The sequence below is a fragment of the Polyodon spathula genome, chromosome 5 (genome assembly GCF_017654505.1).
Source record: "Polyodon spathula isolate WHYD16114869_AA chromosome 5, ASM1765450v1, whole genome shotgun sequence".
NCBI lineage: Eukaryota > Metazoa > Chordata > Actinopteri > Acipenseriformes > Polyodontidae > Polyodon > Polyodon spathula.
The window spans coordinates 76,825,578-76,851,915 of NC_054538.1; the positions used below are offsets into that span (position 1 = coordinate 76,825,578).

The following is a 26,338-nucleotide window of genomic DNA, read 5'->3' on the forward strand; positions in this document are numbered from 1 at the left end:
CATTGCATGCTGGAAGAATACTTTATCATATTCGGATATTTAAAAAAAAAAAAGTAATATCATATAGCGTAGAGTCCGCGCCACAGTAGAATTAAAAATAGCTTTCGTGTCAATTATAGGGTAGGCCTAATTTTACTAAACTTTAAAATTGAGAATACATTAGGAATGTTTTCAATTGTTACTGATTACTGCTTATTCTAACAGTAACCACAGCAGACCAAAAATGGCTGTTACATATACCGCTACAAACAACACTGGGCCATTTTAAAAATTTCTCTATTGGTCTGTGATTTTCTTTCTAGAAGATCTGTCAAATTAATATATGAGGACTGTAGACAGCAGTTAGAACTGGAGAGCAGCAATGGGAATCTTAAGGACATTGTTTTGGACCAGTTGAACCAGCTCCTCAACCAGCACAACCAGTTAAAACCCAGCAGCTCAGACTAGGATACACCAAGTGCTAGTCATTGCTGGGATCAGATGCAGTGCACTGCTACAGTGCACCTGTATGAAAGCCTTATGAGTTCCCTTCAGTCTTCTGTTTCTCAGAAACTACAGATTAATGTTTCTCTGAAACCTCCAGCTACAGTAATCAAAAACACCCAAGTCCAGGGCATGCCAGCTCTGAAGTGATTACATGGGTACAGTCTGATCTTTTCAGATGACGTGTCAGTACATCTTTTACAATATTTTCTCATTTTTTAAAATCTTCTGGAAGGGGGGGGGGGGGTGATTTCTTCAATGAAAATAATAAAATCAGTGCCTGTCAATTATAGGCTGAACTGACAGTTTGCCTCTTGAGAAACAAACAGGGATGGCAGTAGGCCTCCTGTTGCATTGCAGTTTAACCCTTTCCAGGTTTTACTATGAGCCACAGTGTACAAGTAACAAGTGCAAGTGTCTTTCATTATTCAGGCATGGATCAAACTGCTATACAACAGGAGACTTATTGCCATCCCTGACAAATTGGTGCATTTGGTGGTTTCAGGTTAACCTTTAGTGAATTAAATCCATAACCTAAAGCCACCACACAATTCGTCATAATCAGCTGTTGTATCTCACTTAACAGGGGCCCAGGAATGAATGTCAGGAGGTGATTAGGTCAGGATGAAGGCGCGTCTGCAGAACTGGTGCTGGTTATTTTTATTTGTGTTTCCATGTTTACCCTTTTGAGGTAAAATCTAATATCACAGCAATGCTTGGAAGAACAAGGCAACAGTTCAGCAGGTTGTTCAATGCCACTATGGGGTCAAGATAGGAATACAGTAAATTGACATTTTGGAGTACTTTGGGTCCATCTGATGGTGAATGGAGGAACTTTGGGGTAAGAGATAAATTAGACATTGGTAAGAGGAAATTGGGGGGGTGGGGGCGGGATAGTATCTACAGTAAATTTTGTCTAATCCAGCCCCTCTATAAACCAGCATTCTGTATAATATGGCATGATTTGTGGGTCCCGACCCAAATTTCCATTGACATGTATGGTGTGATCCCCTCAACAATGCAGAACCAATCAATTCTGGAATCTTTTCTTAAAAATCAATGCAAATCTGACTGCGCAGTCTGGCACAGAGTCGTGTGTGTTTGTCTTTCGAAGTTTATAATAAAGTATGTTATGCGCGGATGGTACATCTATAGTAAAATCCTTTTTCACGTAATGAAAAAAAAAATGTTAAAATTTAATTACTGGGTAGACCTGAACAGTTCTTTAACTGTATGTACTGCAATGGAGTTTTTTTTTTTAAGTATTCAAATAGTTGGTCAATTATACTGTTTTGGGGTACAGTATTATATTTTACAGCACCTCTGTAATCCAGTCATCCTATAATCCAGCACTCTGTGTAATCCATCATAATGTTTTGGTCCTAACAGATGTTGGATTAGACAGGTTTTACTGCACAGGGCTTGGTGGTGACCTACCTGACTGAAACATCTCATCTCGTTTTAGAAAGGAAATCTACAACTACACTGGTTGCCATGAGAGATTTTTATAAACGTGAAAGAGAAAACACTCACAGCATCTAACCCCTGGCATTTCAGCACAGGGTTATGAAAATGAGAGCTATTGTGTGCAATACAGGTATTAAAACACACTTGCATCTTTAGCTAGAGCAACCCGCTCGCTCTGAACTGCTGTTTATTGAGGTACTCAGACACACAAGGAGTGTTTACACAGCTGAGAAGCTTCTAAACTCAGAGCGGTACTTTATCAGGGCCACCCAGCACTTTCAATCTTTAAAGAAATGTTCAAACATTTACTCTCAATTCCTAAACTCCATGTTTTTAATAAAACTCCTAATACAAGCATGTCCTGAGAACGTACAGAGCAATAAATTTATATTGCTTCCTGTTTAGCTTTACATAAAGCCCAAACTAAATTACCACAGTCAAGAAAAAAAACAAAAAACGTTTTGATTTAACGTTTTGATGGAATTAAAATGCACTAAAATCATTTTTTTCTTCATTTATCTGCACATCCTACCCCACAACTTCTAAGTGAAAAAAATATTCTAGAAATTTGTACAAAATGAATTAAAAATAAAAACTGAAATAGCTTGGTTCGATAAATGTCCACCCCCCTTGTAATAGCAATCCTAAATTAGCTCAGTTGTAACCAACCGCCTTCAAAATCACATACCAAGTTAAGTGGCTTCCACCTGAGTTAAATTGTAGTGATTCACGTAATTTCAGGATAAATTCAGCAGTCCCTGTAGGTTCTCTCTGCTGGGTAGTGCATTTCAAAGCAAAGACTCAACCATGAGCACCAATCACTTTCAGAAGAATTCCAGGACAAAGTTGTTGAAAGGCACAAATCGGGATGGGTAAAAAAAATAACAAAAGCCTTGAATATCCCTTGGAGCACAGTCAAGATGATTATTAAGAAGTGGAAGGTGTATGGCACCACCAAGACCCTGCCTAGATCAGGCCGTCCCACCAAACTGGATGACCGAGCAAGAAGGAGACTGATCAGAGGGGCTACCAAGAGGCCAATGGCAACTTTACAAGAGCTACAGGCTTTTATGGCCAAGACTGGTCAAAGTGTGCATATGACAACAATATCCCAAGCACTCCACAAATTTGGCCTGTATGGTAGGGTAGCAAGAAGGAAGCCATTACTCAAGAAAGCCCACCTTGAATCACGTTTGAAGTATGCAAAAAAAACATTCAGGAGATTCTGTAGCCATATGGCAAAAAGTTTTGTGGTCTGACGAAACTAAAATGGAACTTCTTAGCCTAAATACAAAGCGTTATGTTTGGTGCAAACCCAACATAGCCCATCACCCAAAGAACACCATCCCTACTGTGAAGCATGGTGGTGGCAACGCCATGTTATGGGGATGTTTCTTATCGGCAGGGACTGGGGCACTTGTCAGGATAGAAGGGAAAATGAATGGAGCAAAATACAGAGAAGTCCTTGAGGAAAACCTGCTGCCCTCTGCAAGAAAGCTGCAACTGGGACGGAATTTCACCTTTCAGCATGACAATGACCCAAAGCACACAGCCAAAGCTACACTGGAGTGGCTAAGGAACAAAAAGGTAAATGTCCTTGAGTGGCCCAGTCAGAGCCCTGACCTAAATCCAACAGAACATTTATGGCATGACTTGAAGATTGCTGTCCATCAACGCTCCCCAAGACAATTGACAGAACCTGAACAGTTTTATAAAGAAGAATAGTCAAATATTGCCAAATCTAGTTGAGCAAAGTTGGAAGAGACCTATCCCAATAGACTCATAGCTGTAATTGCTGCCAAAGGTGCTTCCATCAAGTATTAACTCAGGGGGCTGGAGACTTATCCAATTATGATCTTTCAGTTTTGTATTTTTAATATATAATTTTTTTCTCAATAAAAATATGGTGTGTATATATGGTGTGTAGATAAGTGGAAAAAATTCTCATTTAAATGCATGAAACTCTGAGGCACTGACACAACAAAATGTGAAAAAAGTTCAAGGGGGGCAGACTTTCTATAGGCACTGTATATATATATATATATATATATATATATATATATATATATATATATATATACTATATATATATATATATATATATAAAAAAAAATGTTTGAGGTAAACAATGTCACTACATAACCAAGGAAATAATTACAAACTCCATTTGTTACAGTGATGTATTGGTTCCTTTATTCCTCACCACCTCTATGTTCATTAATGGACTGTGCATGTGTGCAGTCTCTCATTACCTTTGTTGTTGGTTTGTGTACACTATACAATAAAAAACTGTTAATGGTCAGTTTTAGAGCAAACACAAAGTCTGCCCCCATTTCTTCTTCTCAAAGTAATTTCTTCTTCTTCTTCTTGTCATAATAAAGAAGAATTAACGAATTTGCATATCTACCATAAGAAGAAATTTGAAATAAGGAGAAAAATAACTTTCTATGGAAAGGCCCAACTTGACCAGTGGTCCCTTTCGCACAGATGGATACAACAACACTGAAGTCAGGTAAGCGAAAAAGTAAACAAATGACAAGCTCAGCGAACACAATAAAGGATAAAGGAGAGGGAAATATTGCTGAAATACGTGCTTATGCACACCGCAGTCCTGCGTTGGCACCTATCAAATGTGTTACTGAAGAAATCTGTAACAGCTCCCTAGGGGACCCCGAGTGGCTCACCTGGTAGAAGCGCAGCCGCGTGGTGCACGGGGCGAGTGATACAGCGTAGCTTCAGGTCCTGGCTGTGCGAAGTAGGCCAGTCTTTGCTGGGGACTCCCAAGGGAGCTTTGCATTCACCCAGGCGCAACCGATGGTTAGGGAGGTAAAACCAGTAGGGACTGTTTCTCTTCATCGCTCTACACAAAACCCTGCCGGCCAGGCACCCAGTGAGCTCAGAGCGGACACCTGCAGGGTGGGTCTTTGTCCTCCAGAGTCCAATAGCTTACTGACATCTGCTCTTGGGTTCCTGGGTGAAAAAGGAAGCTGTCTTGGTCATGAGATTGGAGGACTCCCACTGAATCTTCGGGTTTCCTGAGCCATGTGGGGAATTGCCACTGTGAAAAGAAAAGTGATTGGGCATTCCAAATGTTACAAAGCATTTGACACAGTTGAACAGCAATTTATTTTCGAAACTATAATTTTTTGATTTTGCTTTATATTTTCAAAAGGTAATCAGGGCCCTGTATAATGGCGGCAATGGTTCCAATAGTCTCTGCTTTCCTCTTTCTATTAGCCACACAAACATTAGCCCTATATATAATATAGATACACTCCAAGGTATAAATATGTTTGGTAAAGAACTGAAGAGATGTCGGCTGGCAGATGACACCACCAGCTTTTTGAAGGACAAATGGGAAGATGCAAAGGCTGTTGAGAGAATAACTTTAAATATTAAACGTGTGAATTATTTGCATAAAAAAATTGTGAATTAAAAGAATATGTTATATATCCCAGAAAAGGATGTAATTACATATCTTGGAATCAGTATTTGCAAAAGCCAAAAAGAAAGAAGTAGATGAAACTTCCATCCCATTATACAGAAAACTAAGAGAAAATGTAATTTGTGGTTGTCAAGAGACAATATTGTATTGAATCTCATCTGGAGAAATAAACCTCATTATTTAAAAAAAGGTCTCAATGTTCTAGACTTTAACACTTCAAACATTATTTTTAAGGTAAATTGGATAAAAAAAAAAAAATATTAAAAATAAGAAACGTATCTGTAACATTTTTCCAAGCAATGTCTTTCAAAAGGTCAGTGGTATTGATTTTTTACCAAAATGTAATTTTGATGTGAATAAACTTCCTATTTCTCTTGTTAACTTTCATAAGCAGGCACTGCTCAATTGGATGTTGGTGTACAAATATAATTTCCCCCACACGATTACATTATTTAGAAAAACAAGAATATAAGATATAAAACTAGATCTTTGTTTTTTCCAAAGATGGTACGTAAAATAATTTTGTTAGTGAGTCAATTACTTAATGATGATGGACGACTGTTACATTTCAGAAAACTTTCAAAATCCCTCTTACTGTAGAGGAGTTCGTTGTAGTCTCTGATGCATCTCCTAGAGAAACTTATTTTTAAAACAGGCTTTTTGAAACTTTCAAACAACTTATTTGTAGGTGATGTACACAAACTGCATCATCAATGTGTCAATAAACACACACAAGCTCAATGTAGTGGTGCTACAATTCAAATAGTGCATCATCAGTGTGACAATAAGCACATGACAGCTCGATGCAATGGTGCTACAATTCAAATAGTGCATCATCAGTGTGACAATAAGCACATGACAGCTCGATGCAATGGTGCTACAATTCAAATAGTGCATCATCAGTGTGACAATAAGCACATGACAGCTCGATGCAGTGGTGCTACAATTCAAATAGTGCATCATCAGTGTGACAATAAGCACATGACAGCTCGATGCAATGGTGCTACAATTCAAATAGTGCATCATCAATGTGACAATAAGCACATGACAGCTCGATGCAATGGTGCTACAATTCAAATAGTGCATCATCAATGTGACAATAAGCACATGACAGCTCGATGCAATGGTGCTACAATTCAAATAGTGCATCATCAATGTAACAATAAGCACATGACAGCTCGATGCAATGGTGCTACAATTCAAATAGTGCAAATAGTGCATCATCAATGTGACAATAAGCACATGACAGCTCGATGCAATGGTGCTACAATTCAAATAGTGCTTCATCAATGTGACAATAAGCACATGACAGCTCGATGTAATGGTGCTACAATTCAAATAGTGCATCATCAATGTGACAATAAGCATTTGCCAGCTCTATGTAGTGGTGCTACAATTCAAATAGTGCATCATCAATGTAACAATAAGCACATGACAGCTCGATGCAATGGTGCTACAATTCAAATAGTGCTTCATCAAAGTGACAATAAGCATGTGTCAGCTCTATGTAGTGGTGCTGCAATTCCTACTGCAAGTTCTTATTGGAGCTCAGTGTTTGGTTATCTAGATTGGAAGAAGGTTGGAAAGAACCTTAATAGATATTGTCTCATCAATAAGGTTAAAGAAGTATCTTATAATATTGTTCCTAGGATCTACCCAACAAAAAAAATGTTTAGGCTAGGGTTAAAATGGACATAGATTATAATAGTGTATTTGTAATACTGAAGAGAAACTGCTTCATCTGTTTGATCAATGTGTTTATACAAGGTGTTTTTTTAACGATACACAGCATTATTTATGGTAAACGTGAGATTTGATGGTGTTGACATTTTGTTTTCTTTTTGATGACATGAAACAGAAGATTACATTTGTGATTCTTCTTTTGATTATTTTGGGGAAATACCATATTCATAAAAATAAATGGTTAAATTATAAACCAAACTACCTTGTTTAAAAATAAAAAAGTGGAGAATTACATCAACACCACTGAGACAATTAAAAACAAAAAAACAAACAAATAAATAAATAAAACGTGATATCTTTAGTTTATTTGATTTACTTTCGAATTGGTAATGGTACCCCTGACATTGCCTTTGTAGTTTAGTTTATATTTAGGAATTGTATTTGGAGGTAAAAGATTCCTCATGTTTGTTTATATTATATTGTTATGTTTTGTTTAACTTTTTTTTTTTGTTGTTAAAAGAACAATGAAACACAAGTTCCCCCTTGTGGCAGTAAAATGAATTGCCAAAGATCACAGTACAACGATGACATAATACTGAAACTAACTCCTCAACCCCACTTGACAATGCTTACACCCCTATATAACTGTACCACAGTGTAGTAAATAATAATACATTCATTTTTAAAGAATGGTAAATCACAGAACTGTGCGATACAGTTGTAAACTTCACTGTAAATTGTAAACCTCACTGTTTACCATAGTAAAGATGTGTAGAAAAATGCACATTATAACAGGTTGGAAATAAGACTCCCATTGCATAGCAGTTTGGTCAATTCCTGGTTTTACACACCTGATTTTGTTACCAACACACTCTGGCTAATCACACTCCTTGTAAAACCTGGACTGGGTGCGACTGTATGAGTGTGTATATGGAAAAGAAATGGAACTACTTGAGCATGTCTATTTGTTTCTCAGACTGACAGTGAGAAACAGTTGGGGTGGGGGTCTGCTTTCTGATGAAGAGGAGTACATTAAAGGCTAAAGTATGGAAGAAGGTGGTAAGCATAATTAATACTTATACTCCATGCAATAAAGGGGCGCTTCCGATTGTTATCGTGAGCAGTCTTTGTTTAAAAAGCCTATAGCATTCTAATCAAAGTAAATACATTCAGCTTGTCTGCTGTATATAAATATGTACAATGTGACCCACCCACTCTGTAAGGGTGCCAGCTCTATTCAAAACCTTCCCTAATCAAACAGTGCTATACAATTAACAAGCATATCAAGGCGGTTTATGTGCATGAATCAGTCCCTGGCCCAGACAAATAAATAATAATAAAAAAAAGAATAAGTGTTAATATGGACCTATCATTGTCCCAAAACTGGCTTTTTTATGTCAATTGACAACAATATGGTCTTCATACTAGCTTTTCGCTTGTCTACGGATATTTTGTGTTGTGATTTATATATATATATATATATATATATATATATATATATATATATATATATATATATATATATATATATATATGGAACTGAACAAACTGACTGAAATTGAAATATGTCAACAAAAAAAAAAAAACATAAACATAATAATAATGTAGGAATTCAAATGTACAGTTTCATTTAAAGATATTGAAATGTATTTGCAAACTATAGTATAGCAATCAGCGTATTTTCTCCTGCATGCTGATTTGCTGCTGGTATTGAAGCCCACCTCTCCCACTCACTGCAACTGGGAATTAGTTACACGTGGACTACTTTAAAGGGACCTGTGGCGTCTGTCGGCGACAATTACCCACGTGGTTTTCAGTTTTAGCCAATCAGAATGAAACTTTGAAATGTCGTGTCCCTCGGTTCAAGGGTCACACATCATGGTAACCACGCTAGCTCGGGCAGAAGTAAACGTTGTCTCGATCCTGGCGGAACAGAGGTTGTGTAGAAGAAAGCTGGAGGTAAGCCTTGTTTGAAATGTACTTTGTGTTGTCAGCGTACATAAAGAGAGTTGCATGGCTGCGTGCATTTTCTTTATAGCGTTGTACATTTTTGGTAAATATAAAAACAAAAAGCACGTGAACCACAGTTAGGTCCAGTTTTAAATGAAACACTTGCTGTGCCAGCATTGTTTGTATGGGATCACTTAGGATCTCTAATTATTATTATTATTATTATTATTATAATAATAATATAATAATAATAATAATAATAATAGTAGTAGTAGTAAACTGTATCGTTGTTTTATATTCAACAAGTTAAATGTATCCGCATGGCAATGGCTCCGTTAAGATTTTGGATCGGACCGTATGCTCTGTCTTTGCACAGCCCTCTCTCTCTAACACACAAACAAAAAAGGATTATAAAATTAAATTACACAAATAAAAACCGAAATAAAAATAGCACGAAACAAACACAGGAGCTGTACTGTAGCTCAATCCTTACTGAAGTGATCTTGACAAATGTGATTCTTCTGCTATTCTGATTAGATGCGGGTTTATTTATTAAAAAAAACAGCTCCAAAACACAATACAGAGTATCGCTTTAGCAGATAATGTTGGTATACAAATACATCTACTCATCGTTTAAAGAAAAGGTTCTGCGAGGAATTTGAATTGGTGTTTTAGAGACAAATTAACATTGAAAGCAGTTGAACAATCAAACATTTGAAGCAAATGTATTTGACAGCGACTTCAATTTAAGTAATGTGTTGCCACGGTCCGTGAGAAGCTCATTAACATAATACAGCGATTGCAATTTTGATCAGTGGTGTGTTGAAATTGATTAAAAGAGAATTGGAATTGGAAAACTCAACCCAGATCTCAAGGCTTCTTACACAAGCGAGCTGCAGTTTCACCTAACCCTTTCAGGTGTAGTGTGCAAAAGTGTGTTTGTGACTGGATATGAGAGAGGAGACTGTGTGCTACAAATGACCCTGACTGGTTTACCAGAGATACACAAGGCAAACAACAAACATTGGTTTCTTGGATTTAGTACAATTCCTGGTAATGGATGAAGATTTACAAAGGGGTTAAAGGTTAATAAAACACAAAAATACATGGTTTAAGTAAACTAGGACAGTTCAGGTGTCACGTCGCAATGCATTCTGGTACGTGTAGACCTGTTTTGAAAGGTAGCTGTGAGGTGAAATATTCCAGAATGTGTGGCTCTGCAAGGTGAAAAGCCTGCACTGTCCTGGTGTGCATGCATATCCATGTGGCACTGCAGTCAAAAACAAGACACGCTGATCTGGAAGGGGCAGAGATGTTGAGCCGAATTAAGTTTTCTGCTTTCAGTATTTTCAAAGTGAAATAATATGAAACAAAAACTGCTATTTTTAAAATACCAAAAAATAAAAATAAATAAACTGTGTGGAAGCCTGTGAACCATTTGCCGTTTTCTTTTCTTCATGTATTCAGAAAGAAGTGGAGAAAATGACAGCATGTAACTGTTGGCTTTGTTAGTAGAACACATTCAGGGAATGTGTACTGCTTAAAGGTCTGTGTTGGTCAAAGCAGTTTCCACATTGAACAGTTGCGGTTTTATTTCTTTCAAAGTTCTGCAGTGTTAAGTGATGGCTGTGGTCAGACGTGTACTGTGTCTGTGTTGCTTTCGGTTAAAGGCTCATTGTATCAGGTCTGATGGAGGTGTGCATTGCGTTCCATCGGAGTAGTGAGACATTCTTCTTTGGTTGTTTAAAATTGGTGACAAATATCAAGATGCCAGAATAGAACTTTAGGGGAAATACTATGACCACAGGTACGGTATTAAATACATATTTTAGAAGTGCTTGCATACAGATTTCCTTGAAAGAGGTTGCAAGTTTATTTTGATGGGCCAAATAGTGACCACGCAGGGATGTATATAAGACTCCCATTGCACAGGAGTTGGATCCATTCCTGGTTTTACTATTAATTTAATAGAACACACTTGAGCTTGTTACCTGTACACTGTGTTTAATCACACTCCTAGTAAAACCTGAAATGGGTGAAACTGCTTATTCTCATTCCCTGCCCTACTATGAAATTTGGATGAACTTATCTTAAGCTATTCAATACAATGTTAATGTAGTCCATGGTAGCCTTTGTGTTGCTCAAACCTGTAATTTTGTTATATTTGTATATATTAGGATCACAGCTATGTGTATAGCTTGCTATAGATGTGAGTGATGTCTGGGATCATGTTGCAGGAGGGTACAGTTATGTATAGCTTGCTGTTGATATGATCCCAGGCATCACTCATATCAACAGCAAGCTATACATAACCGTACCCTCCTGCAACATGATCCCAGGCATTACTCATGTTGCAGGAGGGTATGGTTATGTATAGCTTGCTGTTGATATGAGTGATGTCTGGGATCATGGTGCAGGAGGGTACAGTTATGTGTATGAGTGATGCCTGGGATCATGTTGCATCAGGGTACAGTTATGTATAGCTTGCTGTTGATATGAGTGATATCTGGGATCATGGTGCAGGAGGGTACAGTTGTGTATAGCTTGCTATTGATATGAGTGATGCCTGGCATGTTTCCTGTTTCAGGTACCTGGGATCATGTTGCAGGAGGGTACGGTTCACAGATGGTGGATGCTGAGTTTGTTGCTTCTCATCTCCTGCCTTCTCTCTGCCAGTGCTGAGGACCCTGCTCATCCAGATGTGGTCAGAGAGGGGCATCGGCCCAATATCAAGCTGGACAGGGAAATGGTCCAGGATAGAGAGTATGTACAGTATTGGTTTCTTTCTGAGAAACTGTTCGGTTGATTATATAGCGTAAAGCGCAGTAGTATTGTAAAGAGCCTTGCTATGGATGGACAAACATATTGTAATAAGAATGGAAATATGATAGTGGACTATGCTGGGAACGTTATGATTCTGAAAAAGTAATACTTGGTAGTCAGGGTTTCGTTTTGCTGAGAAACCGGTAAACAGTGCTTTTATTGTAATTTTAAATTACAGATTTATTTACTGCAAGAATTTTTTGCTGTTCATTTCATATTCTTAAAGCTAGACATTTGTATCTGATGTGTGTGTGGTAGTGGCCTGAAATTGAGTTTTCTGATTGGTAGGTTCAAGTTTTTTTTTTTCCCCTGTTGTAGTACAAGAAAAACATAGCTAATAATTTTGCCATAACACAAAATGTACACACTCGTAACATTAATGGATTACTTCAGTAGTTTAAGGGAAGGCTTCATTAGCTTCTGAAACCATTTATTTGCTAATGGAGTCATTGTGTAAAGTTAAGGCAATGTCATAAGACTGCAGCCTTTTTACTTTGTGTCAAAGTGCTACAGTACTATAGCAGCACTAAGCCACAAGATGTGCTGGTACTGCAGAACCAATCTCCTGCTGCTCCACAAGGAAACTGTGTGGAAACCCTGTTGCTGATTAAAGAGACAAACTGTTTTAACACAATCAGAGTTCATAAAGCTGTCCAGTAGATCTATCTGTGGGGCTTGTTACTGTCCGCATGAAACAGCAAGAACGATCTACTGTCCAGAAGAATTCAAATGTTTGGGTTCTTTTCTTGTTCAGTCACATTATGGAGCATTTGGACGGTGTTATTGACAAGCCTGAGTCGGACATGTCGCCCCAAGAGCTGCAGCTGCACTATTTTAAAATGCACGACTACGATGGCAACGACCTGCTGGACGGCTTGGAGCTGGCCACTGCTATAACCCATGTACACAGAGAGGTGGGTACACATTACCAATGTGTGTGAGCATACTGCGTCCACACCTGCAGTCTTGTTTGCATTCAGCTTGCGTAGTGATTATAGCAGGGGTGGCCAAAGTTGGCACTTCCACTCCTGCTCTGTGTTCCAACCCTGTTCTAAATTGTTTTGAACCAATTAATCATCCACCCAGAACATGGAGTAGTTAATTGTATAATTTGACCTGTTATTCCTGGAATGGAATGGCCCCCCAAGACTGATGGGACACACCCGGACTGGTACTCATGGAATTGTATGGTTTACATGAAGAAAAAGGGCTACATATTGTAGTCCGGTTGACAATTGCATTTTAAGTGATATGCATTGTATTTTTTTTTTTTTTTTTTTTTTTCCCAAGTTGTGTGCAAGTTCTGGCTTCTCTATAGTTGGGTTGATCCATGGCTTGCAGTGTGTCTTCAGAACCACATGCTCACATTTGTAGAGTGTTTAAACCCTCGGCAGGGTAGCTGTACAGTGTTACTTATGTGTGTGCGTGTGTGTGTTTTTTGTTTTTGTTTAATCAGGAAGGAGGAGAAAATAGCCATCAAATGAATGAAGAGGATCTCATTAGTTTAATAGATGACGTGCTGAGAGATGATGACAAGAACAACGATGGATATATTGATTATGCAGAGTTTGCTAAATCGCTGGCATGAAAGAAACTACAAATAGTGGTTTAGCCCTTTATGTATTTCAAGCAGCCAACTACTTCAGTCACCCCGGTTTACTACAAGTCAGTGTTCAAATTCTCTAAATCTCCAAATCAATAACACAACTCAAATATTTGAAATAAAAAATATATATATTTTAGTCTGGAGCTGAACATTACAGTATTTTTTATAGTTTCTTCAGTATCTTCCCAGACCCTGATCTGCACTAATCTTGGACTTCCTAATGTTACCTTAGGTAAGGCAACCCAAGATTAGCTATTCAGGGTATGTGAAAGCAGCCTTTGGTGTATTTAAGGTAATGACATAGGCTGTTTTTTAATAATACAGTATTTGAGATTCAGAGGCTCTAATGCACTGTATTAATTTATTCTAATAATTGGAGATTCTTATGGATTGAGTGTTTGCACATACGCTTCTATGTTATGGTAGTAGCACAATATATTGATTTAAAAAACCCAGCATATTCGTCATCTTGTTTTAGGTTATAAATTTGATGAGAGAGTTGTTAATCTGTTAATTCTCAGACTTGTAGGTCTTAAATGTCCTGCTGGTCTTTGGTCTTTAAAAATCATTTTGAGTGAGAACTGAATCGGTGACCCTAGCTGAAGTTTTCCTTTTTTTCTGGGGGGTGGTCCCCAGTCCTAGTCCCAGTCCATCGCTCCCGGCTTGGCAGGGCTAGCACATCTAGTAAATCAATTCATTAATCAGATGACTCTTCTGTCACACTTTCTCTTGTCCTTAAATTCAAACAGGAGCATGGTGATTCTGTGGAATTGGTACACATGGCTGTGTGTTTGAATACTGCTGGGCTTTTATAGATGTTTGATAAAGCCATATTGACAGTTGAAACCATTTGTATACTTCATTGTAAAATAGTTTTTTTTTGTTTTTTTTTTTTTTTTTTTAACAATGCTCTGTGTTTTGTAAAAAATAACATTAATACTAAGATCTTCTGTCAGTGTTTTAAAATGTTTATTTGGGGGATTTGATCCAGAATGCCAAATAAACGCTACATGCTGTAACTTTATTCGATACTGTGACACATTTGTACTATGTCATATGTTATAACCGTAAATATAACTAATATAAAAAAAAAAACTGTCCCTCTGTTTTATGACTTATTAAATATTCCTATTAATATGAACAAGCATTTACTTCTTTACTAAGAGTGTTTGTTTGGTAATTTCCACGTTACGGAACACCTTGGTTCAGTGGTCGGCAGGGAAGTTTGTCAAAATTCCACATTTTGTCAAAATACAATGAAAAGTTTCAATGATTTAGTTTTAGTTTCTAGCAGATAGTTAGCTGAAGGACTATTGGTGGGGAAAAATAGCAGCATTCCCCATCCTAAATATAACACACTGGAACCTATTCCCAAAGCTTCAGCTCATGAACTATTTAAAGAATATTCTTTTTGTTTTGATAGAGAAAAAAAAGTATATATTCACAACATTTCTATATAGTATATTAAGAAAAACAGCTGATGTGAATCTCCTTCAAAACAGGCTTTAAAAGAAACAAAGAATACAATATTTAACTTCTGAGTTAAGTCTTTGGAAATCGCCAGGTCTCTGTGCTGCCTCAGTTACACAGCCTGTTCTGTACTGTTTATACGAATACGATTGTAACGTGCTTGATGACACCTAGTGGCATAATCGGTCAACTGCGCTATTATAACAAATTAAAAAATAAATAAATACATCTGTCTGCATCTTTCAAATTGTAAAGTATAACATACACACGAACATCAAAAATATATTCAGCATTACAAAATGGAAATGAATTATATTACAGCTAGTTCTAACAGGCAGCAAAGAAAACTGGTTGTAAGATTTTGGTTAGAGTGAAATCAGCATTGTCGTCTTCATCTAATCATGGCGCTACATGCTTTGAACTGCAGTACAAGTATGCTAATGCTTTGAGTCTGGCCCAGTGGTTCTGACTTTTAATTGGTTAAGTGTGATCCAACTGTTTTGTAATAATGTAATGCTTTACTTGCTATGTTCTGGTATACTAAACTAATCCAGTCTAATTAAACTTGAAAACAGGTTTTTACGTTTAATTTTGTTTTCGTCACTTTAACATGTTTATGTCATTCCCATAGATTTATTAAAGTTTTGTTCAATTACTTTACACAAACACATTTTATTGAGGCAATTTAACAGAGCTTTACTTTGCATAAACGTTTTTTTTTTTTAATTAAAAAATGAATTGTATTTAAACCCTGCTTACAAAAGCACTATGTAGCATTATCAAGCAGTGAGAGTGAATACTCTTGCTGTTTTATAGGAAGGCACTAAGCCCTTCCAGGTACTCAACTGGATTAAACAAAGAGGGTTATTTGTCCTGGAGGGATACTTTTCTTCCTCAGTGATTAACAGCTTGGTAAAATATGCAGTGTGTATCTATCTATCTATCTGTCTGACTGTCTGTGTTATGTTCCTCATGAAACACCAGTAATTTGTGCCGTTGAATGCTGTCTGGGGGGGGGGATTACTAACTATCCTCTATCAAAATAAGTCAGAATTGGCTTTTTTGTTTTGTTCACAGTGGCTTGTTCTGTGCCAGTACCAAAATTCAGCATCGTCTAGATAAGCCGCAGCACGTGTGGGTTACACACCTTGCAAACCGACTCCCAGGATATAAATTAGTATTTCCAGTCCCCCAGAAGCAAGGAGCTAATCAAGTGTTTCTGAGGCGAGGGAAACGGCAGATGTAAAATATTGTTAAAACAGAACAACCTAGAGCAGGAATGTAAAACAGAAAAAGGAGACTGCACAAAAGCAACTTAACTCAACAGTATGTTCATGCTGTGCTCCAAGCCCTATTCCATTAAGTAAAAGGTATTTTTAAGAGGTGCAAGTGCAAAGCTCTTTCTCTATATGGATGCATTTCTTTATTTTATTTACATTGTAGCACAAGCACAAGGCTGGCAGGCTGACTGTCTCATTGCATTTCCCTTTTAAATAAATCAAAAAGCCACTTAACAAATGCAATTCAGTTTAGTGTGGTTTTACCAGTAGTGGAAATTTACAGTGAATTTTAAGCTTGTAAAATTGGAGGCTTCACAAAACTCAGCTGGGAGGTAAAGGGAAGAGGGAGGCTGTCTTGAAGCCGGTTTTAATTCCAGTGGGAGGGGTGGTCCAAGCCTGGCATGGGGGGCAGGGAGAGCATGGATGAGGGGGAGCTGATGGCGCGCAGGGGGCTGTACCAATCTTCATGCTGCCTGGGCGGGACTGCGGCTGGTGGGAGGTGGGGGTGGCTGCTGGCACAGCTAAACTGGCTGACGGACGGGGGTGGCCCGTAGCTCGCTGCTGCCATGGAGGAGAAGCGCGGGAGGTGGTTGATGGTGTGGGGGTACTGGTACTGGCGCACTGACGTGCTCACTGGACACAACCCCGACATCAGGCTGCTGCAGGCTGAGATCACAGCGGGGGGCATAGGCTTCTGCACGGCTCTCTCGTGCTTACGGTGTTTAGCTCTTCTGTTCTGAAACCACACCTGAAAAAAAAGGGATTCATAGTTAGTTAGCTCACGTGTTTACATTTGTAGGAAAGAATTTCACTGAAGAATGCTCTATAACCACAAAACTAATCTAAAACAGTGATATATACATGAATACCCATTTTTGTTTCTTTACCAGTATAACACTAAAATATCATTACTTATTCTAAGGTAGTCTATAAAGTCAAAAGTCAAAGTCAGTTTATACATATATATATATATATATATATTATTTTTTTTTTTTTAAATTAAAGTGCCTCCATCTGTTTTAAGACCCAAATATTTCAATTAAGTGGTCAGTATTACAATAAATCTGTCCTAATCCTCATTGGTTGATTTACTCTATACTTTTTGCAATTCTGAATGTCATAACAGGTGTTCCCTGCTTTGTTTCCAAGCTGTCTAAGGTAGTGCAGAGACACGTGGCAGTGGTGGATCTCTTCCTGGTCACATGCACAGCTCCTCAGCTACACCCTGCACCAATGGCACCCCGACGCACCACGCCTACCTGAATGCGAGCTTCGTTGAGCTTGGTGATCTTGGCCAGCTCCTCCCGGCAGTAGATATCAGGGTAGTGGTTCTTGCTGAACGCAGTCTCCAGATGTTCCAGCTGCTCTTGGCTGAAGGTGGTGCGATGGCGCCTGCGAGCCGGGGTCGGATAGTGAGCTGGAGTGAGCAAAGAGCTGTTCCTGGGGCCCGCAGGAAACTTCTTGTAGGGGCCGTCGACATCTGGAACAAAGCTCATTGGGTTTCAGCTGCTTTACACCAGCAACACACACCACTTCAAATTTGTACTCATCCAAAATGTGTTTGGGATCACATACCTTCATAGCCCTTGCTTTTTACTACACAAAAGCTTTCAGGACTGCAGGTCAACTAGTGGTTTATTCATATCCTATACTGTAATTTCAAATAGGGTCCTTCTGCAGCCATTGCAGATTGTAATGTGATCTAACCTTCGGTTCAAAGAGGCTAAGTAAGTTTGGGCCTGCTCAATATGTGGATGAGGACCTAGGTAAATCAGAAGCTACAGGAAGAAAGCTGGTGGTGCAGTAAGGTCCCCCCTAACAGTTCAAGCATTAGTAGTACAGTGTTTGGAGTGGGTGAGAAGCTATAGGGGTGTGCTGCTACCTGTACTCCTACTCGGAATTGCCTTACAACAAACGAACATAAGTTTATAAAGGAGGCCATTCGGCCCATCTTGCTCGTTTGGTTGTTAGTAGTTTATTGATCTCAGAATCTCATCAAGCAGCTTCTTGAAGGATCTCAGGGTGTCAGCTTTAACAACATGTCAGCTTCATCAAAAAAATTAAGAAGTATTTACTGGCATGTATTAAATAAATCCATTTACTAATGTATTGATTTCAAAACAAGAAAAGCTGTCCTTCTCTCACCTTTACAATTGAGTTCCAATCAATGGCAATTCCACATCCATTGTTTTAAAAGCTGACTGGAAGCTAGGCCATAAACTGACAATGAATACATGGCAGTAAAAATGTCCCCAGGTGAGAGGAAAATTTGATTCCAGTCTTTTAAACCATTCAGCGCAGAAGTTAATTGCCACCAATTGGAACTCAAATGCAGAGGTGAGGGAAGGACAGCTTTTCTTGTTTTGGAAACAACACATTAACAAATGGGGTTATTTAATACATGCCAGTAAATACTTCTTAAAGGCAGTTACTAGTAGGAATGCCAGCACACCCTAAGCCACACTAATGTCCTGTCTGTTCTGTGGACATTTACGCTAATGACCCCCACCATGGCTAATTACAAACACGTCTTTACTTCCCTAATCCCATATGGGTCTGGACAACCCTCTAAACATGTGAACCAATCCAACAAATAGCTTCAAATGCATGCAAAATACATTAAAAGGTATTATTAGCCCAAAGACAATAATGTGCCCCTGTTGTGTAAACAAATGCATTTACTATTATTATTCAATACCATTTCTATACATGCAATTAGTAACTGACTGGCGTTTAATGCACTGTGATTCACACTTTAATAGTTCAGACTGCAACACATTTTATCAAAGAAAGACTGATTCTTAAATCTGACACACACACTAAATCCATACTAACACACGGGTAGTGTGTTAGTAGAAATCTCTGGTGACAACAGGACAATCTTAAAGTGAACATGCCGCTGGAAATTCAGCCAACATCCATTCAGCCAACATATCCGTGGATTAAGCGCTACTTCACCAATCTCCCTACGATGGGAACTTGATAATCACCTGGCTTTAGCCTCCACAATTCAATATCGTGAGAATAGTGTAGTACAGCTAGGAGGATATTGTTCAGTAAGGGAACAAAAGCCAACACAAGTGACTAATTTGTCGAGATGACTATGGGCTTTCTTAAGGTGGTCGTCATTAGCAGAAGTCTATAGAAAACGTCCAAGCGAGCAAGCAGCGGAATGAGACTTTAATACCTTTTGCTTTGTGTTAAGGATGGGTAAACTTTCCAACGAGTACAGGCAACACAACACGCCCTATCAAGTGAACTACACGGGGAATTAAAAAAACAAAAACAGTTCGTACTGTAATGAAATACCGCCGCCAGCTCTCTCTCTGACAAACTGCTAATCGAAAACCGTAATTACGCGTTTCCATATCGGGCACATGCGGGTCTGACATAACATTGAGGCGCTCTTGGTTTTTTGTTTTGTTTTGTTTTGTTTTTGTTTTGTTTGTTTGGTTTTTAACAATATATGCGCTTCTGATTCTTAAACACTACACCCCTTAGTTAACCATTTCACGGACAATTAGTTCACAATACACATCTGTTAATTATGTTCAGTTGCCTTTGCAAAACGTTTACTCGTGTTATCCTGTCATTTAGTAACTGTACTCTTACACAGCACGATTCTCAGCTGTAGGTTGAACAAAACAACTTGATACATAAGCCTCCATTTAACCCCCTCCATTTAAATATATTATATAACAAAAGTCGACACAAAGCTTATTTATGACTTTCCCAACTGCTTATCTTGAAATTCTCAGTGCTTCTTTTAAACTACTGACTGTCGAAATTACACGCACTGATATTATTGGTCCGTTTAAAAATCCCCCATGCACACTAGAGCCCGGACAATCGTTCACAGGAAACCAAAATAATAACAAAACAAAACAAGCAAACAAAAAAAAACACAACAAAGAAAACTGCCTTCGACATTATTAACCTTCAAAGTCGTGGTATGATTGTTTGTGTACCATAACCCAAATAAAAGACTATGATACTGTGTACCAGTAAAACATTTGTTGAAAGTGTAGTGTTAGAAAGTGGTACATCGTCAGAATGTGGTATGCATACCAAACCTTGACCCCGTGTAATGTCAGAAAGCGATACGTTGTCACACTGAAGGTGGCACGAACCTCAAACAGAGGTACTTTTACCATAAATTATGCAGAATTTTTTTTTCAAACGTAAACTGAAAAAAGACAATCAATTTCTCTAAAAAGAAAACAAAAATCACAACGAACAAGACAAAATGAGACGTCCACCGCAAAGTTGCACAAGTAAAAAAAAAAAAGTACAAGACCCAATGTATAGACCCAATGATAAATATTCGCATACTATTTTCATAATAGTGGAAACATATCAGAAATGACATTAATGATAAATACATTTGAAAAGATGTAAAAGAATGTTTAGGCATTGTTAATACTGGGTACCTGAAAATAACACTACAGGGCAAGAAAACACGAAATTATTTGAACATTAAATTGGTGTTTTATGTGTTTCTATATTTGTTAATACGTGTCTTCGTTTATGTGTTTATTTTAATTGAGAATGCTTAATAATATTTAAGTGTTAAAGCAACGCTACAAAAATTAAACCAATAATGCTCACTGTAGTATATTTCACCCGACACTAGAATGATATATTACAAGTGTTGGACTCGCAAATCCAGCAGTTTCATCTAAATGACCCTATTGTTTGTGTTAGGGTTATCATAACAATTCTTTTCACCTTGTCGGTAATTATATTTATATTGTACTCTTTATTTTTATGAACAGAAACAGAACACAATTCATATTGATATATAAAAGGCATTAATTAATAGTTACTACATTTAAAAGTAGTGTTCATAACTGCAACATGCGGTGTATTGAATATTTATGACAAATAATATTACTTGCGTCAAAAACAAAGACTACTACAGATAATAATAATAATAATAATAATAATAATAATAATAATAATAATAATAATAATAATAATAATACATGTATTCCTAAGACAGTCACCTGCAGTGGAGCTCACGGAAGTTATATCTGAGTAAAGCTCTGGAAAATCGTCGCATTTGCTCTTACTCCCCTTGTCCTGCATACTTTGTGCCGTTGTTATGGTCCGGGGCGGCCCGGGTGTGTGAGGCGCGGCGCTGTCTCTGGAAGGTTACCGAGGGGCCTCCTGTTGAATTCTAACTTCAAACTCCTGCTGCCACCTTTTACTAGGTGGCACCATGACATCATACAATCTCTCGAGGAATAAGCAAGCCAATCGCATCCTCACACCGAGGTCACTGGAGCATTGTAACATTGGAGAGCGAATCAAACACGGATTCATATGCTTTCTTTAGTAATGCTCTTATATATTGATAGATAGCTACTTCTTTATTTTTTACTTTATGAAAGACTTTACTTAACAATTAGGTAGACAGAGAGAGAGAGAGAGAGAGAGAGAGAGAGAGAGAGAGAGAGAGAGAGAGAGATAGATAGATAGATAGATAGATAGATGCTGAACTAATAATAGGTCAATACCCGTTGTTTCGTTTAACAATATAAAACATGATGGGATTATAGCCTACAAGTAGGCCTATAGTAAAAACAAAAACAATAATTGAATTTATAATTTGGAGAATAAAATGTTGTAGGCGCTAATGAATATTTTCTTCCATTACAATGGTGTGTTGTAGTTAAGTCACTCAGAAAGAACACCGTCTTTTTATATTGCCCGATTTGTGACGATCCAATTTGTTAATGGAAACATGCTTTTGCACACATAACTTTGAACTCTATGAGGTTACTTGCCAATGTATTCTTTGAAAACAACACGACTGTGATGCAACATCTTGCAAAGACTGACACTGAATTCTTAACAAAAGATATATGGTCACTGCTTAAATAAATAAATAAAGAAATAAAAATAAAACGAAATTAAACAAGCAAGATTCCAGTTAAATCTAAAATAAACAATTTCTGTACATATAGCCCGACGTTAAATAAAATCGTAAGACAATCTGTTTCGGTGTTTTTAAAACGAATCATATAGGGATGTTTAATATTTCCTCACTGTGCTAAAACAGTTATTCATGTTCTACATGTTCCCTATAGTATAAAGAATAATTACACCTATTAACAAAAATGGCATGCCTTCACTTGATAACTGCGACAATAGAGTACATGTCACGTCCACACAAAATATAACCTTTTGTGTGGACGTGACATGAGAATCGTGAGGGTCTGGAATCAACTCCCCAGTAATGTTGTTGAAGCTGACACCCTGGGATCCTTCAAGAAGCTGCTTGATGAGATTCTGGGATCAATAAGCTACTAACAACCAAACGAGCAAGATGGGCCGAATGGCCTCCTCTCGTTTGTAAACTTTCTTATGTTCTTATGTTCTTAAATGAAATGGGCGAAAATGGGTAAAGCTGAATAAATAAATAAATAAATAAATAAATAAATAATAATAATAGGCCTAAAAACTAGTCCTCTAAATAACATAGTCTTTAATACCTATTGTAATTAAAGCAAAAGAATACAGTGACCATCATTAAAGAATGTAAAAGTGTGCAGCATGTGGCACTGCAACGAACATTATAAGCTGTTCGATTTTTTTATTTTATTGTTTCAGTTAGTTTTATTTATGTGTATTTTCCCCCAAGCCTGGAAAAAAAGAATATATCAATAAACCCTCGCACTGCCTAAAAAGAAGCATAATCTCCATTACTGAGTATGAGAAATAAAGGCACTGAATCAGCTTTCTTGGCGGTTTTTTTTTTTTTCAGTTTAATTGCTATTGTGCACGCTAATCTGTCCTTTAACGCAACAATATTGGATTTATTAATTTACTTATTCATTTTTCATACATGTAAAATTATGTTTTACTCTAGCCATGTGCCACCATTTATAAACATATCTCTACACCTATTTTGGTGTCTTTTAGCCGAGTTTATATATATATATATATATATATATATATATATATATATATATATATATATATATATATATATATATATATATATATATAATTAGATAAAATAATCTATTTTTATTAACATTCATTCCCTGTTGAAATTAGAGCCGTATTTAATAACATGGATAATTTGTGGAAATGTTATGCAAAATATATTACATATTTTCAAAGTACAAACATTTGCAAATATTGTGGCTGTAAGGGCTCTGTTTTTTTATTGCTACAATTGATTATGAAAATACTGGATAGCTGGCTCGCCAAAATCAGGTACACTGCAATGATTTACATGTGTTTAGATATCAAGTTATCAGAAATAAAACAAGCATACAGAGCGGCCGTTTTGTTCACTTTTTTCACGTGATGTGAAATAGCACATTAATGCAAAATGTAAATACTGAAAAGAAGAACCTCGTAAAATGTATTTATTTATTATTTATAATTTCTAAATGTGAAAATGTATAGGAGTATTTTAAGGGCTTTAAATTTTGAAAGTTGTTAATGTATTATACAAACAAAAATGTGTATTATGTAATCACGCCGTTAACAGGTCATTAATTTGCACACGACACGCTTCAAGACGTTCAATTGAAACTTCGATTACCAGCGATTGTTGGAGAAACTAAATTAGCTGATTACAAAGCAATTAAGGGGGGCGCTAATTGGTTATTTAGTGAATTCCAGATTGGAATTAAAAAGTCTTTAAACCGGGATCAATACGGCTAATTTCATTGGCTCTTCTGAAGAATTCAACAGCATCTTTTAAAGAAAGTGAAACGGTGGTCGGAGTGATGTGGCGTGCCTGAAGCGGTGAGTGAGAAATGTAACAGATGTCACAGATGGGAAAGGCAGACTTGTCAGGCATTAGCTTTAACTGCATTAAGAGTTCCAGTCGATATCCCCCATCAGCAGTTCAGCTTTAGGCACACAGTCCACCGGTTTTCAAAGCGGACAACATTGATTGTTAAAAAACAAAACAACAACAAAAAAAAACAAAAAAAAAAACATATAATTACCTCACGAAAACAATAGAGAAAGTAAATGTTGCTTTCCATTCGGCATTTACTTATTTTTTTTTTTTAACCTGATAAAAAAAAGGCCGGCAATATCTAAAATCACAACTGTTGACTTTGCTTTCCTCAATCTGTCCAAAAGAACTATAAAAGAACTAGTGTTTTGAAACGACCCAATTCTGTGTTCTTTGAAAGGTCTGAGAGCAAAGGGCATCTACAAAGCAATATAAAGGATTTAAAAACTCCCATATATCACGACTTTACACTAACTTTTTTTTTCCAGTTACCATGCAGGGCAACCAGAAAAAAATCCAGGTTGCCCGGAGGGAAATTTAGGTTGCCGCCCAAAAATAAAAAAATAAACATTGCTATTTTTTTTTTTTTAATGTATTATTTATTTACAAAGCAGACACCCTTTTCCAGGTCAGCATTTCATTGTGATATACAGCATCACTTTCAGCCACAGATAGACGTTGTATCGGTTCAGACTTTCACGTAGTCTGGCCGAGGAGCCCTTACCCCTTCTCTCTACCATCTGTTAACTGCACCTGTAGCGTCGCATTTATTCTGGCCTGGTCCATTCATGAATATGAACATTCATTTTGAAAGCATGTCGACTGAAAGTCAAGACCTCCAGTCACTTTTCTCTCGCTTCATACAACTGAATCCTCTCCCTCATGTCGCGTGGAGAGAGGGATCAGTGAAAGTTCTATTAGGTGGAGAAGGTTGGAAAATTGATTCTACAGAAGAGGGTCCTTCCACACATTGCACCACTGGGATCTGGGGTCATTGCACCACTGGGATCTGAGATCATTGCACCACTGGGGTCTGGGATCATTGTATCACTGGGATCTGGGATCATTGCACCACTGGGTCTGGGATCATTGTACCACTGGGATCTGGGATCATTGCACCACTAGGATCTGAGATCATTGCACCACTGGGGTCTGGGATCATTGTACCACTGGGATCTGGGATCATTGCACCACTAGGATCTGAGATCATTGCACCACTGGGGTCTGGGATCATTGTACCACTGGGATCTGGGATCATTGTACCACCGGGATCAGGGATCAGTGCACCACTAGGATCAGGAATCATTGCACCACCGGGATCTGGGATCATTGTACCACTGGGATCTGGGATCATTGTACCACCAGGATCTGGGATCATTGCACAACTAGGATCTGGAGTCATTGTACCACTGGGATCTGAGATCATTGTAGCACTGGGATCTGGGATCATTGTACCACTGGGATCTGAGATCATTGCACTACTGGGATCTGAGATCATTGTACCACTGGGGTCTGGGATCATTGCACCACTGGGATCTGAGATCATTGCACCACTGGGATCTGAGATCATTGCACCACTGGGGTCTGAGATCATTGTATCACTGGGATCTGGGATCATTGCACCACTAGGATCTGAGATCATTGCACCACTGGGGTCTGGGATCATTGTACCACTGGGATCTGGGATCATTGCACCACTGGGATCTGGGATCATTGCACCACTGGGATCTGGGATCATTGCACCACTGGGATCTGGGATCATTGCACCACCGAGATCAGGGATCATTGCACCACTAGGATCAGGAATCATTGCACCACCGGGATCTGGGATCATTGTACCACTGGGATCTGGGATCATTGCACTACTGGGATCTGAGATCATTGTAGCACTGGGATCTGAGATCATTGCACCACTGGCATCTGAGATCATTGCACCACTGGGGTATGGGATCATTGTACCACTGGGATCAGGGATCATTGCACCACCGGGATCAGGGATCATTGCACCACCGGGATCAGGGATCATTGCACCACCGGGATCAGGGATCATTGCACCACAGGGATCAGGGATCATTGCACCACCGGGATCAGGGATCATTGCACCACTGGGATCTGGGATCATTGTACCACTGGGATCTGGGATCATTGCACTACTGGAATCTGAGATCATTGTACCACTGGGATCTGAGATCATTGTACCACTGGGGTCTGAGATCATTGTACCACTGGGATCTGGGATCATTGCACCACTAGGATCTGAGATCATTGCACCACTGGGGTCTGGGATCATTGTACCACTGTGATCTGGGATCATTGAACTACTAGGATCTGAGATCATTGTACCACTGGGGTCTGGGATCATTGTA

The 26,338-nt window shown here is 38.1% G+C and overlaps 2 protein-coding genes across 2 annotated transcripts; one reads left to right on the top strand and one right to left on the bottom strand.

Moving 5' to 3' along the window:
• The first annotated feature begins 8,924 nt into the window (after positions 1-8,924).
• Positions 8,925-14,473, top strand: LOC121316336 (multiple coagulation factor deficiency protein 2 homolog). Its single transcript, XM_041251396.1, has 4 exons — positions 8,925-9,037; positions 11,616-11,791; positions 12,606-12,765; positions 13,308-14,473. The coding sequence occupies exons 1-4, from the start codon at positions 8,957-8,959 to the stop codon at positions 13,437-13,439; spliced, it is 549 nt and encodes a 182-aa protein (XP_041107330.1). The 5' UTR covers positions 8,925-8,956; the 3' UTR covers positions 13,440-14,473.
• A 99-nt stretch (positions 14,474-14,572) lies between these two features.
• prop1 (PROP paired-like homeobox 1) lies at positions 14,573-21,506 on the bottom strand. The gene is made up of 3 exons (XM_041251395.1): positions 21,214-21,506; positions 17,467-17,687; positions 14,573-16,955 (listed from the first exon to the last, which is right to left on the bottom strand). The coding sequence occupies exons 1-3, from the start codon at positions 21,293-21,295 to the stop codon at positions 16,575-16,577; spliced, it is 684 nt and encodes a 227-aa protein (XP_041107329.1). The 5' UTR covers positions 21,296-21,506; the 3' UTR covers positions 14,573-16,574.
• Between the last annotated feature and the right edge of the window lie 4,832 nt (positions 21,507-26,338).